This window comes from Notolepis coatsorum (assembly GCF_963971535.1).
Source record: "Notolepis coatsorum genome assembly, chromosome: 9".
NCBI classification, from domain to species: domain Eukaryota; kingdom Metazoa; phylum Chordata; class Actinopteri; order Aulopiformes; family Paralepididae; genus Notolepis; species Notolepis coatsorum.
In genome coordinates this window covers 148,430,815-148,450,264 of record NC_140173.1, presented here as the reverse complement: position 1 = coordinate 148,450,264, position 19,450 = coordinate 148,430,815, and the positions used below count along the sequence as shown (strand labels likewise).

The 19,450-nt window shown below is 43.0% G+C and overlaps 1 protein-coding gene across 2 annotated transcripts in view; it reads right to left on the bottom strand.

The window, feature by feature from the left end:
* ggps1 (geranylgeranyl diphosphate synthase 1) overlaps nucleotides 1–19,450 on the bottom strand; it is a 74,713-nt gene that overhangs the window by 25,563 nt on the left and 29,700 nt on the right. For both annotated transcript variants that reach the window (XM_084322273.1, XM_084322274.1), the window contains exon 3: nucleotides 18,748–18,818. In XM_084322273.1, coding sequence (XP_084178399.1) covers nucleotides 18,748–18,818 — 71 coding nt within the window. The remainder of the gene's footprint in view (nucleotides 1–18,747; nucleotides 18,819–19,450) is intronic.

Below are 19,450 nucleotides of genomic sequence, written 5' to 3'. Positions count from 1 at the left end.
GTCCGGCCGAGCTGCTGAAAGGCCGGCCGGGAGCAGATGTGGGGAAGGTGGGAGACCCCTCCCCGGGGGGGCCAGAGTCACAGGTGTGTCACGACAACAGAACGAATAGCCAAATGAACGGGCAGGTACACACACACACACACACACACCGCCTCGGTCTATCTGGAGAAGCAGGCCTGTTGCCATGGCTGCCACTTCCTGCCAGAAGCAGCATGCTAATGACGACGTGGGGGGGTGGGGGGGGGGACGAAACACGCTCAGTCTGCATGATGGGTTCAGAGAGAGTTTACGGCCAAATAAACCACAGCGCTGCCACGGAGAGGAGGAGGAAAGTGAGGGAGGGAGGGAGGGAGAGCGAGAGAGGGAGAACAAGAGCGAGGAGTAGTGAGCGAGGGAGAGCGAGAGGAGAGAGAGAAAGAGAGCAGAGGAGGAGAGTGAGGGAGGGAGAGAGAGGAGAGTGAGCGAGGGAGAGGGAGAGAGGAGAGTGAGCAAGGGAGAGAGAGAGAGGAGAGTGAGCGAGGGAGAGAGAAAGAGAGCAGAAGAGGAGAGTGAGGGAGAGAGAGGAGAGTGAGGGAGAGAGGAGAGTGAGCGAGGGAGAGAGATAGGAGAGTGAGCGAGGGAGAGAGATAGGAGAGTGAGCGAGGGAGAGAGAGAGAGAGGAGAGTGAGTAAGTGAGGGAGAGAGAGAGATAGATAGAGAAGGACAGTGAGCGAGGGAGAGGAGAGTGAGCGAGGGAGGGAGAGGCGAAGGAGAGGGAGAGAGAGAGAGATAGAGGAGAGTGAGCGAGGGAGAGAGAGGGAGAGAGAGAGAGAGAGAGAGAGAGAGGAGTGAGCGAGCGAGCGAGCGAGCGAGAGAGAGGAGAGAGAGAGAGAGAGGAGGAGAGTGAGCGAGCGAGGAGAGAGAAGGAGGAGAGTGAGCGAGCAAGCGAGGAGAGAGAGAGAGAGAGAGAGGAGGAGCTCTGTGATATACTAGAGCAGTAGCTTGAATGCCCGTGCTGCCATCGGGCTCCTGTATGGGAACATGAAGGGGACGCGTCAGGATGTGTGGGAACATGAAGGGGGCGCGTCGGGGGTCTTCCAGGAGCACAGCCCGCCGGTGCGAACAGAAGCAGGAGCCGTGTGGGGGCAAACTGAAGACGAGGGAAACGGAGAAGAAGACGTGGAGACAAATAATAATATGCACCTGCAGGATTATAGAACCGGGAGGAGGGGGACGTTTTGAACGCCGGTAACGTTGATGTTGGAAAGCATACGGCTTCTGAGACGTTTACAGGGAAGAGATTCAACTCGAGTCGCCACCCTAGGAGACATGGAATAGGTGCGGGTTCCATTCACACCAACGGGAGATGAGATATTGCTTTATTGATCCCCTAGGGGCAGGGGTCTCAAACTCAATGTACCTGGGGGCCGCTGGAGGTAGAGTCTGGGTGAGGCTGGGCCGCATCAAATATTCCACACAAAAAAGGGGTTTCAAGTATTCCAAAAAAAAGTACAACTGATCCAATCGTCTCAATCTTTAGCAATAACATTTCAGAACATGAACGGTTCTTCAGAACATGAACGGTTCTTCAGGCTTCTTTCTCAGTGGTGTCAGTGGACTCATCCACAGCTATGGAAATGCACTGCACTTTTTTTTTTATTCTATCACAAAGCCGTTTAATCAAATCACCAGCCAGTATTTCAGTTATTCTGGTTGCTGTGGCTATCTGAGGGGGATTTGCTTTTGTTTGCCTTCAAACATGGTCTCCATCACTTCAGTCATACATTATTTTATTATTTATGCATCAGAGAATGGCTTCTTGTGTTTAGCCAACACCCATGCCACTGAGTGAGGACTTGGTTGCTTTTTCTCGTTGTGACATAGCTTTAACAATAATTCTGCTTGCAGCTTGATATGATGATTTCATTCCATTTATTTTTGTGGTTCTTAGCACAACTGAATTTTGAGGAAAGATTGCATCAAAATAACTGTTTTGTTTCGTAGTGGCGTTTCAAATTGCCACTCTTCACAAGAGCTACCGTTTCTTGGCATATTAGGCTGAAAAGTTTAAACTTTACAGCACTGACAAAGTTGAACAAAGTGCTGTACAAGTCCCACAACATAAAAAAAGAAGAATCTTTTTTTACTTTTTTTTTACTTTGATGTCAAGTAGGGGAAATATGAGAAAAATAAACAGTGTAAAAAGGTGCAGATGAGGGTCTGTATGCCCTATTGGCTATTCATACTGTATGTAGAGGATTGGACAGGATATGGCTCACTTTTTACACTCCTTACAGTTTTCAACAAGTTAAATTTAAGACTTTTTAACACCACTTTAATAGCAAATTTCACAACCATACTAGCAAAAAACAACAACATCATAGCGACACTGAACTGGCGGCTGCACTTATGCACCAATTAAAATTCTCTCGCCAGATGCACAAAGCTCCCAGGAGCCATAGAGAAAAAAAAATAAACTTGAATACGAATTTTTTTTTTATTTAATATTACTGAATCTCCTGACAAGTGAGACTGACAGAAAGAAATTATTGAATACCTGTGCAAATAAAATGTAAGACTTTGCCTTAAATTGAGAATTATGAATTTAATAATCTTTTTTATCCCACCGATACCCTGAAGAAAATCTAAAATCGAATTACATTTTAACATGTCACTATATGTGCAGTATATACGGTATATGTATCGATTCGTTACAGTTATATAGGTTATATTCATAGTTTTTGAATATGGGGCGACAGTGGGGAGGTAGAGCAGTCATCTGGTAATCCGGAGGTTTCCGGTTCGATTCCCGCTCCTCCTGAGCAGCGTGTCGAAGTGTCTTTGAGCAAGACACTTATACCGGTAATTGCTCCCGGTGAGCAGGTCGACACCTGGCATCGACAATTGGCTGTATCAGGGGGTGGGAAGCTGAAGGGTGGGTCCTGGGCGTTGTGGACAGCGACCCCTACAGTTCGGTCGGGGCGCCTGCTCAGCGAGGGTTGGATCTGAGGAGAGATAGTGTGGCCTCCCACACGCTACACTCTCCCCGGTGAGGACCTGCGCGGCCAGGTTGGCCTGCCCCAGGCTGCACATGCGTCGGAGGAAAGCATGCGACAGTCTCCGGTCTCCCGGACCAACAGTAGGGGAAAGTACGCAACAACCAGGAAGGGTGGGATGGGAGAAAAATCGGGAAAAAGGAGGGGAAGAAAGATAATTATAAAAAAAAAAAAAAAAAAAAAAATGCTACGTCTCAAAGAAAAGGTCTTAAAATTGAGAATTATGAATGTAATTAAGGCTGAGACGATATGCCATTTGGAAGAATCGATAAATCGGGACAATTTTCTATAGATTTTTTTTATTATTCTGCATAAAATAAAATAAATTTAAAAACTATTATTTAACGTTAGTTCATGTGTGTGTGTCACATGCACTCAGTCGTTTTTGCGATGCTGTAGTTGGCCCATGACACACACAAACTAACATTAAATAATAACACTTTAACTGCCGGAAACGTGTTTAGACGTCCTTCCTAGCCATGCTCAAGTTGCCTAGGACGCCGTAACTCGTCTTTGATATCAATATTTCAAAAATCTGTGATCGAAATCATATTTCCCCTCCGCAGCCTTGACATACAGTGCTGATCTCCTCTCAACCCTCTAGCGGTTCAAGAGCGTCATCTGGTGGCCGATCGGCAGATCGAAACCGGATATTCAACCTTTGAACCGGCAGGACTCACTCCATATGGGGTCCGGGCACTCGCTAATGTTAGAGAGACTCTGTCTTCACACAGTGAACATCGATCGGTGGAAATAACTCAAAAAAACAACATGATTTGAACGTATATACTATTATACAACCTGGAAATAGATCCGGCATTTCAACATCCCATAATTGAAAACTGTCTACTCCACGCTGATCGCCCAACGGCCCGAGGAGACTGGGGTGAGTTTTAGCGTGTAGTATTACCGTGTTCGATACTAACTGCTATGATGAACATATGACCCACATTAGATGAATGGTATAACGTTGCCCACGGAATTATAAACGCCCCCTCGCCCATCCGGTCAACATCAGATGACGTGTAGTAAATTCTAGAAGTACGTCCATTTGAAATTTTTGATCTCGCACAGATTCCTACCAAACTGTATTTCATCATCAATATAACATACTTATACTTTAGACCATATTTTAGTATGAATATGTGAATGAAAAAGTTTAACGTTGCTACACCATGAACAATACATATAGGACCTTGAATGGGCCCTAATAATGGCAATCTAGCAATAGAATTTAAAAAGTTATAGCCCTGCAAAGAAGGGGAACTTCTCCATGTTAAATATAGCTGGCAAGGGATGGTATATCATGAATTTAAGCTTGGGCAATCAAAGTGTTAAAAAAAAAAAAAAACGTATTACTTTATTATTATTTTTATGCAAGTCAATATGGTCTCAGCCTTGTGGGAGATAAAGACTTGTGTCTTCTCATAAGGACATGCGTCTTTGTCTCCTCCCCTTTGTAAACTCCATTTCATGGTGGGACCCCCCTCCCCTCCTGTGACCCCTGAACCTGGGAAGCTCTCTTCTTGGTGATAAAAGCTGATCAATGACCAGGAGACCATCCAGTCATATTCTCCCTCTTTGTAACAGATACTTTCACTCTGAGTTAATAAATTGTATTAATCGGATCCACCTGACTGAGTAAGTTATTAATATTCTCAACAGCCTTGAATGATGTAATACTTTCTAATACCCCGCAGATAATACCCCTGATACATAGACATTTTATTCTCAACTTCTTCTGACTCAATGAAAAGCAACAGCGCCTGTTAACTCAATCTGCGCCATTCACGTATATATACGCGTTTGCTTGCCAACCGTTGAACGCCAATCACGTATATATACACGTTATTTGGTCAGTTTTCCTTTTTTTATTTTAATATTCTATTCAGTGTCACGGACCTCTATGTTACCGTTAAAAGCCATACTGAGACCCCGAAAGTGCAGTACCAGCCAGATCATGCTAGGTGGTAGTATCGCCCACCCTTTGAAACCCTGTTCCAGACTTGTGTGTCACATCTAATGTAGTCCGGGCGGAGAATTTTGGTCCAGGCAAGTCTAGCACTTCACCCGATCACATTGGAACGCGTCCATGGCCCCTCGATGCATGCGTTGTGCCAGATTATGTCGGGGAACCGATGGACATCAATACTGGAAATCGCGATCAGACAATTGGAATATTCTTTTTGGAATAACCCTGATCAAAGGTAAGGAGGACTATCTGACGGCAATTCCACCTTGATCCTACAATGCTTTCATATCGATCCAGCCGATCAACGTATGTAGTATTCAAAACGAATGCCGTTGCTGACGATCAGAGCATCAAAAATCTTCATCCCTTTAGCACAGCTCAGAAGGCCTCATCCGTGTCTATACACAATCATCTTCATCCCTTTAGCACAGCTTAGAAGGCCTCATCCGTGTCTATACACCATCATCTTCATCCCTTTAGCACAGCTCAGAAGGCCTCATCCGTGTCTATACACCATCATCTTCATCCCTTTAGCACAGCTTAGAAGGCCTCATCCGTGTCTATACACCATCATCTTCATCCCTTTAGCACAGCTTAGAAGGCCTCATCCGTGTCTATACACCATCATCTTCATCCCTTTAGCACAGCTTTGAAGGCCTAGATACACCATCATCTTCATCCCTTTAGCACAGCGTAGAAGGCCTCATCCGTGTCTATATTAGGGCTCGGGGTGATTCTTGCTCAAATGTGAATCACGATTTTCTCTCTAAGAATTGAGATCACGATTCTCTCACACGATTCTTATTTTTTCAATAAAATCATTTATTGCACTCTTTCTTAAACAGACAACATAACATATCAAAGTGTTTGACTTAAACTTAAACATAACATATGAAAGTAGGGCTGGGCGATATGACGATATTATATAAATATCGGGTACAGTTCATTAACGATACACTTTTTCAACGTATCATGGATATCGTGATGTTTTGCCCAAGAGGATTGTGTCGCGTCAATCTGTCCACACGTTACTCGTTCATATCTCAGCCTGTGCTGAGATATGCCCATTCCGCGGTCTGTTAATAAAGTTTTCAATCAGACAGATGTATGGAAAGGCTTTTATTATAACATTCGTTGTAGTAAAATCATTATGCCTCATTTAGTCATCCTGTGAAGCACTGGTCTCCTACTCGACGGCCGCGGGGAGCTAACGTTAGTAGCTTTGTTGATGTTCAGCACACGGGACATTCAGGAAGTCAAAAACTAATAACGCTTGCCGATTGGTGCTAAGAACAGCAGGGCGGGTGCAAGCGGTGTGACGTCATTGGCAGACTCGACTGTCAATCAAAATGATTATGTTTCCGTCAGAATGAATGAATGAAAACTGTATTAAAAGGTTGCAGAATGGGTACAATACAGTACAGGAGGATGAAGACCAGAAAAAGACTTTCGGCTTTTTTACATAAGGGTCCTCCATTTTCAATTCATCAAAACATTTAGAGACATACATATACAGTAGTTTCATAAAAATGCTAAAATGCTATTTATTGATTGATTGATTTAAAACTTTAACATATTGCAGAATGGGTACAGTACAGCTCAATACATACAATTGTTAAGGGGATGCAGACCAGAGAAAGACTTTAGTCTTGTTTACATCAGGGTCCCCCATTTTCAATTCATCATATTTCATATCTAAATCATATAATATCTCATATGCAATATATAATCTAATAATCTAAATCTAATATAAAAATGCTAAATGCATGGGTATTTTATTTTGTCTTTAATGTTAGCTTGCAAACTCAAATACTGTCTTGGTAAGCCTCATAATGAATTGTTTGGGGTAAAAAAGAAAAACATCGTGATGTGTATCGTGTATCGCCGAAAGGTCAGAAAATATCGTGATATCATATTTAGGCCATATCGCCCAGCCCTATATGAAAGTGCTTGACTTAAACTTAAAGTAGTGGAAAAGGGGTAGGATTAAATAAGTGTATACTTCCTACTCCTTTTCGAACATGTAGATTGAGTTGTTTTGCTTTTTGTTATCGTTTGTTGTATTCATTGCATGTTCGAAATAAAGACTTCAAATCAAATCAAATCAAAGTCTCTTGTAACATACAAAATAACTCAAGTCAGAATCGTCATCATTTAAAAATGTTACGTAAAAAGTAAAAAAAATGTAATTAAATGTATTTAAAAAAATCATCATAATAGAGATCGTGATTTTATTTCGATTAATCGCCCAGCCCTAAATTCTATATCCCATCATCTTCGGTCTCTTATAAAGATTGGTAGGAATAATACTACAGTGGATGGTAGGGTTAACGTGTAACACTATATTCAACAGATGGTGTTTTTCTCCTCGAGACCAAACAGGCCTGTCGGTGTTTCTCCCAGCTGTGCTGCAGACGTGGCAGGCAGGCAGGCAGGGCTGGCTGACAGAACACAGAACCAGACTGTGAGCAGGCAACACAACAAGTTATTCTGTATGTTGTTATCGTTTCATTCAGCTTGAGGAATCTATTTGTGGTGGGTTTGATGTTATGGTGGGAGTCACCACAAATTAGTATTACTGCATGTAAACACTTCAGGGCAGGCATGCGAGTCACTTTCTCTTAACACACAAATACAGTAACCATCACTCGCTATTCAGGCCTGCAACTGTACCAGTTGTCACGTTTATTTAATATCCTCATTAGTAGTTTCCTTAGAAACAACAACAAAAGACAATAAAATACAACCATAACATGATGCACAGGAATTCACACGCTTATAATTATCAATAAAAACACATTGTTCATAATAATAAATAATAAGGAATATTTTAATGTTTGCCACAGCACCACAATTATAGTCCCCTCAGAGAATATGACATTATATATAGTCCAAACTGATTTATTTCTGAATATTTGCGGTTAATCATTTATTTTTAAAAACAGATCTCACTTGTAAGTAGTCCCGAAATCATAACTAGGCGCTTCAGTGCACCTTGCAAATAAGTCCCTGCTTTCGCGCTGTTTCTATGTGCAGCGATCTCTTCTACCCTCATCCATGATTAGATCGTCAGGCTGCACGTCAGTCTCTCTTCTACCCTCATCCATTAGATCATCGTCAGGCTGTACGTCAGTCTCTCTTCTACCCTCATCCATGATTAGATCATCGTCAGGCTGTACGTCAGTCTCTCTTCTACCCTCATCCATGATTAGATCATCGTCAGGCTGTACGTCAGTCTCTCTTCTACCCTCATCCATTAGATCATCGTCAGGCTGTACGTCAGTCTCTCTTCTACCCTCATCCATTAGATCATCGTCAGGCTGTACGTCAGTCTCTCTTCTACCCTCATCCACGGCATGCACCCCTTCCAGTCATGTCTGGGGGGGGGGGGGGGGGGGGGGGTTGCTTTTACTCCACATTTGAAGATGAAAGAACAAGATGAGGCCGTACTTTTTTACAGTAAAAAAATTAAATAATCATAATTTAGAAAAATAATTTCGATTAATTGCGCAGCCCTACTCCATGACAACACCATCTGACCGGGAGGGGCTCCATGACACCCATCAGTCTGACCGGGGGAAGCTCCACGCCGGGCTAAAGTTTCCGACTTTCTCCCTTTGCTGGAGGAGGATTAATAAAACATCCAGGACGGACGGAGGGGAGACCCGTTGAACAGAAGGCCTAATGGGATCCGACATCCTCTGCGGGGGGGGGGGGGGGGGGGGGGGGGGGGGGGGGGGGAAGAGGGCCGAAGATTAGCCTCTGGATCGTCACCGCCGGACACGGGGGTCACCGTTTAGCCACCGGAATGCTAATGCCGTCGGTTTAATAGTGTCAACAGCTTGGACCCCCTCTCGGGTCACAGAGGGTCCTTCTGAAGGAAGAACAAAACAGCTCGACGGTCGGGGAGACGGTTCCACGCGTTCTGGGGAGTCCGGCCTAATTATTCACTACTATGGCACTTCACCAGTTGTCCTTCCAAAGCTAAATGAAAGGTTCCTGCTCGTGTATATATAGCAGCCTACAGATTAGTCAATTATATCATTGTGTTCACTGTTCCTCCGTTTTGTAATAAACTTAAAAGTACAAAAGGAAAACAGGGCGGCTACGTGGCGTAGTGGGCAAGGCGCTCGCCACGAATGACGGAGACGCTGGGCTCGCCTGTTCCGAGCCCAGCGCTCCACATTGCTTTCAGTTTAGCTGGTCGTTCATACTAATACACATTGGCCGTATTAGGGGGTGGGAAACTGATGGGTGGGGATCGGGCGTTGTGGACAGCGACTCCTACAGGTCGGTCGGTGCGCCTGCGCAGTAGAATCAGGAAGTGTCGGGGGCAGCGTGAGCCTCCCACGCGTTACTCCTCGCCACTGAGAGATCGAGCTGCGCAGGTGAAAAGATGCGACTGCTGTTACCTCAAGTACCGGAGGGGACTTGTGCTATGTATGACTTAGTCCACATTGCAGCCGGCTTATGGGAGGCAAGAAACAGCGTTCGTGACAGGGGAGGGTTGAATTGGATGATACGAAATTGGGATGGGAGAAAATATAGAAAATGGGAGAAAAAATGGATAAAAAAAAAAAAAGTACAAAAGGAAAACAGGAAAAAAACGTTTTACTCTGCAAGCTCGGCTTGAAAGCCACGCACAGTATGGCTTGAATTGCTTGATGTATATAATTTCAGGTAATCTGGACTCAATAAATCAAATGTATTTGTTTGATACAGTATTGCTGCCTCTCCTCTTGCCAGCTATTCTACACCTCTCCTTCTAAGCCAGTTTTTTCTACACTAAGGCTGTTTCCCCGAAGCCTGTTTTTTGGGATTCGAACTTCGCCAGGGTTTTTCCGAACGGACGTTCGAACCTTCGTTTTTAATAAAAGAAAAAAAGAAATTCAATTTTCTTTTACATTTTTTTTTTATCTCAAACTAAATCCTCAATTTGAAGTGATTTTTTGTCTTTTTTTATTAAATCAACTTTCTTTAATGAATATAACTCATCAGTTTTTAATACTATAATATTAGTGTAGCCTAATTTTTATCTGCAACTGTGAAGAAAAACCCCATTGGTTTAAACAGAATGAATAGACATAAAAGAAATATATAAAAAAAAATATATATATTTCTTTAATTCGATGATTTAGAATTCGAATGCCAACGTAACGAACGAAGGACCGACCGTTCGGGCTCAGCCCCATCTCCTTCAGGGTCAGTTATTCTACACCTCTCCTTCAGGGGTCAGTTATTCTACATCTCTCCTTCTAGGGTCAGTTATTCTACATCTCTCCTTCAGGGTCAGTTATTCTACATCTCTCCTTCAGGGTCAGTTATTCTACACCTCTCCTTCCAGGGTCAGTTATTCTACACCTCTCCTTCCAGGGTCAGTTATTCTACATCTCTCCTTCAGGGTCAGTTATTCTACATCTCTCCTTCTAGGGTCAGTTATTCTACATCTCTCCTTCTAGGGTCAGTTATTCTACACCTCCCCTTCTAGGGTCAGTTATTCTACATCTCAGAAACTCCCATTTGGGAGAGAAAACCTTCTGAAAACGGCCTCCCCTACACCGATGTGTTAAGTGGCCACATCTATGAGAATTGATTTTCCTGCTCCCAAGATGACAGAAGGGAATATTAGGGCAGAGGGGGAGACACAGCAGATGGGGGAAAAAAATAAATAGACTGAACAAAGGGAGAATGGTGAAAAAAAGATGAAAGCTGGCACAGCATTAGTTGAGTCAATATAGCCTGGATAAGACCCCCGCCTCAGACTGGGACAGCCTACACCCCTGCTGGCCTGGGAACCAATCCCCCCCAGAATTGTATTTCATGAGTCTCCTCAACTCAATCTCTCCCTCAGCCTCACACTGCCGTCTCAATAAAGAACCGTCTCTCCTGTGTCTCCTCAACTCCATCTCCCTCTCAGCCTTTTACACACACTGCTAACTTCTCATTAGGGCTGACCTTCGATTTTTTTTGGAATTCGAAGCCGAGATTCGATTTTAATTCGAAGCTTCGAAATAAAATAAAGATATTAATTTTTTTTTTATTATAAAAAATAAAAATTGTGGGACTTGTACAGCACTTTGTTCAACTTTGTCAGTGCTGTAAAGTGTAAACCTTAGACAAACAAACTTTGCTTTCATGAAATATTGTAAGCCGTCATTTGAGGCTTTATAAAAGCAGCACAATGAACACAAATCTGTCGGTGCCGAGTCCGACCTCATCTTAAATAACAAACAGTATTGCTTGTTGTAGTTAACAAAGAGAGGCAGAGTTGATTTTGCAAAAAAAAATAAAAAAAAATTCATATATCTTTTTTTAAATTATTTTTTAATAATAGTTTTATTTTCATATTCGAATCCCATGCCCATCGAACGAAGCTTCGAAGCTTCGAAGTATTTAAGACAGCCCTACTTCTCATTCTCTCACTTCCTCCCTCCCTCCCTCCAGTCATCCGAGCCGTCTGGGGGGAAGGTCACATGACCAGGGAGCAGAAGGAGACAGCAAGGAAGCTAAACGGGAGGAGAGGTGATGGCCATCATGTCCACGTAACCCAGGGGGCAGGTGACCCAGGCTTCTTCACCCATGGCAGGTGATGGCTGCTTAAACCAGCCACCGCCCCACACGCCACAGCTCTCCAGTGGGTAGTAGTACCTCTCGGAGTCCCCAGAACTGTTTGGTGTATATAAAAAAAAATAAAAAAAAACCTATTGATGTGCGGCGCAGAAGACTAGCAGCAGCGCGAAGGAACAGATGGAAACGGAACAGAGGAGCTCGGAAGATTAAATCAACAAGCTGGTAATTATATTGTGATCATGAGATTTGCACCACATTCAATACCTCATTTGCACCCTATACCCCAAGTTTTGTAACTCTGCATTCTACCCCACTGGTACTCATTTTACATTTTATGTATCGACTTTACCTACTTTTTACCAACTTTTTCTTCTTTACTGTATGTACAGTAGCACACTCTCAGGGGCTGATAAGAAGCAAGCATTGCATTATAAAGTATCCTGTATTTTGTTCCGACAAATAAAAACAAACCTGAACTTGATATAAAAGCAGGTTTCACACAAATGGGCATGTAAATTATAAACATCACATCTCTTCTGCATGAATATCAACTGGACTACAGCCAACCTGATCAAGATCTGCAAGAGAGCACCGAGTGACTTTAAAGGGTCGAGAGTTGAAAACACTGCCTGCACCACCATCCCTTCCAGACGGCAATCATTTTCTTTTAACTAATAACAAGAGTATCTGCAGGACAGTAATTTTTTTAATACCACTTACAGCTCAATTTAATAGCAATTTCACAACTAGACTAGCAAAAAGAACCAAATAGCGACACTGAAGTGGCGGCTGCACTTGAGCGGCAATTTAAATCCTCGCACCACGTTCCACACGAGCTCTCGGCCAGACGCACCGAGCTCAGGGCGGCGCAGCGGAAAACAACCACTTGAATACAAAAACATTGAATATATTTAATGTGCATGCAAATGAAATTTAAGGCCTTAAATTGAGAATTACGAATCGAATACTTTTTAATACCCTGCAGATAACCAGAATAAAGTCTAATTACATTTTAACATGTCACTATATGTATATAAACATATTTAAAATATGCATATATACTGTATATGCATTGTTAGTTATATTATAGGTTATATATATTCATTGTTTTTTTTAATAGTTGTTGCCGTTTACCGTCGTCAATCGCCTCTGTATTGTTTCCGTGTTGCAGGCCTCCCTCGAAAACAAGACGCTACTGTACGTCTCAAGGAACTTATCCTGCTAACGAAATGAATACGTTTCCTCTTTGTCCAAGTCTCCTGATTGAACTATTATATATATTGTAGGGCTGTCCCCGACTAAGGAATTGGATGGTCGACTATGATTGGCCAAAATCTTCCGTTAGTCGACTACTGGTCGACAAAAAAAAGAAAAAAAAATTATATTCTTTTTTTTTTTACATTTTTTATCATTCCATTTGGGCTGTGGGGGGTGCTTAATGTCTAAAGGAGTCGACTGAAGGCGTATTGTCCTCTGCAAAAGCATGCAATTGGTCCACTGATGGATACATCTTGATATTTGTCTTGTCTAGTGTGTTCATTAGATGGGTGAAATAAATCCTCTTTCAGTGCCTCTGTGCCTGTTTTCGTAGGCAGTTAGCCTCTGGTATGCGTGCCATTAGCGTTAGCCACGCTTCTAGGCCTCTTTTCTTTTGGAAAGAATGATAAAAAAAAGAAAATAATTATAAATATATATAATTATATATATTTTTTTATATTCGACCAAGAGGTTGGCTAGTCGACTACGGCTCCTTTCGACCGATTAGTCGACTAATATATTGTGAGTTGCTCCCTTCAACCCCATTAAGTCCGGATACAACACTAGTGTACACACAGTACTGATTAATCCCCTGTTCCATGACTTACTGTAGGGCTACTGTACCGAATAGTTCGAAGCTTCATTCATAACGTTGACATTCGAATTCTAAATCAACATTAAAGAAATTATAATGTAATCTTTTTTTTTATGCGTCTATTCATTCTGTTTAAACCAATGGGGTTTTTCTTTACAGTTGCAGATAAAGATTAGGCTACACTAATATTATAGTATTATAGTATATGACTCGTCATTTTATTTTTTTTATAAAACATTTATCATAAATGATGTAGCCATCACTGTCTGTCACCATCACTTTCGTACCAACCATGCCCTTATTGGATTATTTATGTTGACGAAACTGACTAGTTCATTAAATAAAGTTGATTTAATTAAAAAAATTACTAATTTAATCAGATTAATCACTTTATTCAAATTGAGGATTTAGTTTGAGGATATAAAAAATATATATATATATGACGACAGACATTCGAAGCTTCATTCGAAAACTTCAATAGAAGCTTCGAATGTAAAAAAATAAATAAAAATGACATTCGGTAAAGCCCTAACTCACTTCCTTTAAAAAAAAAAAAAGGTACTGATTAAATAGTACACGACTAAAAGCCCTGAAACGAGTGAGAATATAATTGGCGCGTGTGTTCCGCCTCGTCACTGCTGCACATTCAGCTCTCGCAGCCTAACAAAGGTCTTTACTGTTGGGTTACCACCAGGCAGGAAACCTTTTCGCCAAAAGTGAAGATTGCAGAGCAAACAAGACAACCACACGACGCGTGGAGGGAGGCCTGGTCAATAAGTCGCTCGTCAACAAAACCAGACATTTGAGAAGAAAAAAAAACACCTCGAGTGTTGGAACCACTTTAAAATCACATTCTTGTGACGGAGAGAGGAGGGCGCCCAACACCACCTTACGTAAAGCAACTCAAACAACCTTTTGTATAATCAAGCAGCTTTTAATGTCAGCTGTGTGCCCAAGTGGGGAATTCAATTTGCAGCGAAGGTAAAAACAACAAGATGAGGTGTCGGGTGCAAGAATCCTATACCATTATCCCAGGCCAGGGAAGCAATTTGTCGATTGGCAGTATGTGCAGCTTTAGGCCATGGTTACACTGGGCTAAAACAGCAACGTTCTATTTTCAAATGATTATGTTTGCATGTCCAAGTTAAAAAGAAACATAGTCTTGGCAGGAAAACGCGTTTTCCTAGTGGCAACGCTCAAAAGGTGTTTTCGTTTTGGAAACTCGCCGAAACTCTCCGACAATGGTGCCATGTAATTTGCGCGAGCCGGATACGGAGCCGTTCTGCCCAATGCCAATGCGCAGTAGAGACCCGCACGGTTATTTCCAGTGTTTACAGCAGAGCTGTCCCAAGTAGCTGCGGCTACCAACGTGTTGTCAAGTTATTGTTATAAGGAACCCAGTACTCCAAACAACAACAGTCTGCATTCCCTTAACAATTGTTTGTATTGAGCCATATTGTACCCATTCTGCAATCGTTTAAATAACGATTATTTATTCTGCTAGCATTAATAGCCTCGATGCTAACTATATACATGGAGAATGCCATTCACATTAGCATGTAGCTAACAACATCTGCGATATTTTTGTGAGACTAAACTCCGCTCTTGGTGGTCAATTGTGTTGATGTTGGTTTTGTTTCATCAACAAATAAGGCAGAACACACAGTGAATGTATCAGTTTTTGTTTATTGCATTTTATTTCTTGCTGAAAAATAAATGCTATGTAGCTAAATGGCTCATGCGAGGTATAAAGATGGTGGCTTTTCTGAGATTTTGAGCAGGATGTGGAGTGACCTTTCTGATTGGTTGAAAATGGCCTTCATGTTTTTTTTTGTATCCACTTTTTCTCCCAGTTTCAATTTTTCTCCCATCCCAATTTTCATATCATCCAATTCAACCCTCCCCTGTCTTTGAACGCCGTTTCTTGCCTCCCACAAGCCGGCTGCAATGTGGACTAAGTCATACATAGCACGAGTCCCCTCCGATACTCGAGGTAACAGCAGTCGCATCTTTCCACCTGCACGGCTCGATCTTTCAGCGTCGGGGGTCTGGGCTTTGGAGGGGCCCCGCCCCCGTCGCTTCCTGATTCTACTGCGCAGGCGCACCAACCGACCTGTAGGAGTCGCTGTCCACAACGCCCGATCCCCACCCTTCAGTTTCCCTCCCCCTAATACGGCCAATGTGTATTAGTGCGGACGACCAGCTAAACTGAAAGCAATGTGGAGCGCTGGGCTCGAACAGGGAGGCATACCTGTTCGAGCCCAGTCTCCAGTATTCATGGTGAGCGCCTTGCCCACTGCACCACGTAGCCGCCCCAATGGCCTTCATGTTTGAAGTACATCGCCACCTACTGCTTTGGCATTGTACTACATGTATATACATCACTCGGTGGTCAGGAGACAAAACGATGTCCAACTTGCCTGCCATTACATGGCGTTCTGAAAAACGAAACTGAAACTGAAAACGAAACTGGTGCTAGTGTAACCGCAGCCTTAATTTGTCTGTTGTTGGCAGTATGTGTAGCTTTAATGTGTCTGTTGTTGGCAGTATGTGTAGCTTTAATGTGTCTGTTGGCAGTATGTGTAGCTTTAATGTGTCTGTTGTTGGCAGTATGTGTAGCTTTAATGTGTCTGTTGTTGGCAGTATGTGTAGCTTTAATGTGTGTTGGCAGTATGTGTAGCTTTAATGTGTCTGTTGTTGGCAGTATGGGTAGCTTTAATGTGTCTGTTGTTGGCAGTATGTGTAGCTTTAATGTGTCTGTTGTTGGCAGTATGTGTAGCTTTAATGTGTCTGTTGTTGGCAGTATGTGTAGCTTTAATGTGTCTGTTGTTGGCAGTACGTGTAGCTTTAATGTGTCTGTTGTTGGCAGTATGTGTAGCTTTAATGTGTCGGTTGTTGGCAGTACGTGTAGCTTTAATGTGTCTGTTGTTGGCAGTATGTGTAGCTTTAATTGGTCTGTTGTTGGCAGTATGTGTAGCTTTAATGTGTCTGACCTTCAAAGCTTTTTTTGGCAATCGAAGCTTCGGGGCCGAGCTTCGATTTTAATTTTATTATTTATTATTATTTTTTTTAATCTTATGTTGTGGGACTTGTACAGCACTTTGGTAAACTTTGTTGTTTTTAAATGTGCTCTATAAATAAAGTGGATTGGATTCATTAATTAAGTAGCCCCTTTCGTGACTGTGACGCAGCCAACACTCGGCTGCGCTGCCTGGGTGCAGTGGGGCTACTCTCACAGCCAACGACATGACATTACATAATTATGTTGCAACCTTCGTCTATCAAGCAAACAATTATATTATATTTAATTTATAATTATATCAGACAATGCACCTACAGATGATTACAATTACATTTTCCAACTTGGTAACACATTAGTCATAGCAGCATAGGCATAGCCTTGCCGTCGTGTATAACTCCAGGGGAGATTCCCTTGGAGATGCATTTTGGAGGCAAAAAATTTAAAATTAAAAAAATTATGTTCGAAGCTCATGCCATCGAACGAAGCTTCGAAGTATTTAAGACAGCCCTAGTTGTTGGCAGTATGTGTAGCTTTAATGTGTCTGTTGGCAGTATGTGTAAAACAATAAATAATAACAACAGCATAAGGCGTCGGGTGCAAGAATCCGATACATCATCCAGGGAAGCGACCACACCAGTCTCAGACGGAGCACAGAGATGAAGTGCTTTTATAAAACGTTGGTCCCCTCTGCTCATGTTGCCTTCACTCCCCTCCGTTCACCTCTGCATTTAAACCTGTAATACATCTCATGTGTTCAGAGTGGTGGGAATATACAAAGCTTTCTTTTACAGTGGTGTAGCAGAGTGCAGGTATACACAGCCGTATACGGAGAGATGTTTCTGGGGAATTTAGATTATGTGCACAATTACCCCTGAAATACAGGCCGACAGTATAGGGAGGTGTAGTGGTTACGTCATTGCCGTTTCTGGCCGGTCCACCTCGCAAAATGGCAACGTATTTGCCCATTGCCCATTTCTAACTCGTCTCGTTTAAAACAAATAAAGCATGAATGAACATTTGCATGGTGTACCTTTCTGTGCGTAATTCACCCACAATCTATAGCTCAGCGTGAAAATATTCAGAAAATATTCAGAATTTTTTTCAACCAAAAACGATTAAACAATAAGGGAGACACCTAAGGGAGACTGCAACTCGAAACTGGCCCCTGTAAATGTCCGAACACAACCCCCTCCAATGTACAGTAAATTACCAAGTATGGTCTTGTCAATAATCCAATGTACAGTTTTGTTTGTACAGTTGTACAGTGTCGTCCCCCCCCCCCCCCCCCCACTCCTACCCAACCCCAGCCCCCCCCCCCCCCCCCCCCCCCCCCCCCCGCCACTCCTAACCAACCCCCCTGTTTACTGCAGAGCGGAGGGACTGGGAGACCCATGTTACTGACCAGACACTCTGTATCAGTGATGGCTGTTTACTGCAGAGCAGGAGGGACTGGGAGACCCATGTTACTGACCAGATACTCTATGTCAGTGATGGCTGTTTACTGCAGAGCAGGAGGGACTGGGAGACCCATGTTACTGACCAGACACTCTATATCAGTGATGGCTGTTTACTGCAGAGCAGGAGGGACTGGGAGACCCATGTTACTGACCAGACACTCTATGTCAGTGATGGCTGTCAGAATGTAGAGCTATTGTTTTAACATGTAGACCACTTGTTTTAACAAAAACACCACTTAAAAGCCAATCAAAGACTCTTCTTCCTCCATCAGCTCAAAACAAGAATCAGAAAACATCTCCTGCTCAGTTTCTACCAGGCCCTCATACAAAGCATCCCCACCTTCTCCATAACAGTTTGGTACAGCAGTCTGGACACTCACTCCAAAAACAAACCGCAAAGAATAATCAATAAATCGTCCTAAATAATCCGCACCCCCCTCCCGTCACTGGAATTACTCCACCGCCAAAGAACAATAAGAAAAATCATCTCTGACCCCACTCACCCAGCACATCATGTCTTGCAGCTGTTGCCCTCCGGGGGGCGCTACAGATCCCTGACACCCAAAACATCCAGCTTTAAAAATAGTTAAACTGAACTCTCTATAACAATCCCCATACCTCTGCTGTTACGGACATAAACTGTGATATTGTGGTCTTTGTACATTGTGGTTTTTGTATTTAACTGCATGTAGTATGTATTGTAAAGTGATATTCTATGTTGGACCAATGTTATATGCACTGAAAACAAATTCCACCAGCCTGTCAAGAATCTAATCTAATCTTACAGCACCTTTAACTGGGGTTCGTCTGCAGGAACGTTGAAAAGACTGACTTCTTACCTGGAGCTTGTCATCGGGGACATTGAGCCAGTGGTTGAATGCCTGGGACAGCTTCGTCCGGACTTGTTTTCCTAAAAAAGAGAAGGGAAACTTCAAAAGCTTTTCTCCTCTTCTTCAAAAACGGAAACAAAACAACAAGCCAGATACACACACAGTCACACACAGTCACACACACACATCTAGTTATACCTCCCAGCCCAGCCACCTGTAGGGACCACACCTCGACTTTATGGTTTGTTCCGTGTTACTGTGCCCAAGGTCAGATCCCCCCCGTCCCGCCAACCCATGCACACCCCAAACAGGGACCGCCCAGCCCCCCCCCCCCCCCCAACCCATGCACACCCCCACTACACAGGTGCCAGACAGCACAGTCCCACATTCCATGCGAGGACCTAAAAAAAAAAAAAAAAAAAAGCTTTAAAGTGTTTCCCCTAGAGAGACTATCTTTGTACCACCGGGGAGGGCGGAGCTACATTTGAGTTCCTGGGACCTGTGTTCATTCAAGGCCCGTATGATGTTGTAGACTAGAGTCACAATTTGTGGAAGTGAACAACTCACAGGCAACTCAATCCTGGTCCCAAGTGCAGATCCCAGGATCTATGAACTTCCCGTTTTCAACTAAACGTAATGGGTTTTGTCTTTGTTGCGTTGAACTGCTCATCTGAAACCTTGTGGTTCACTCCCAGTCCAGTTCCCAGCATCA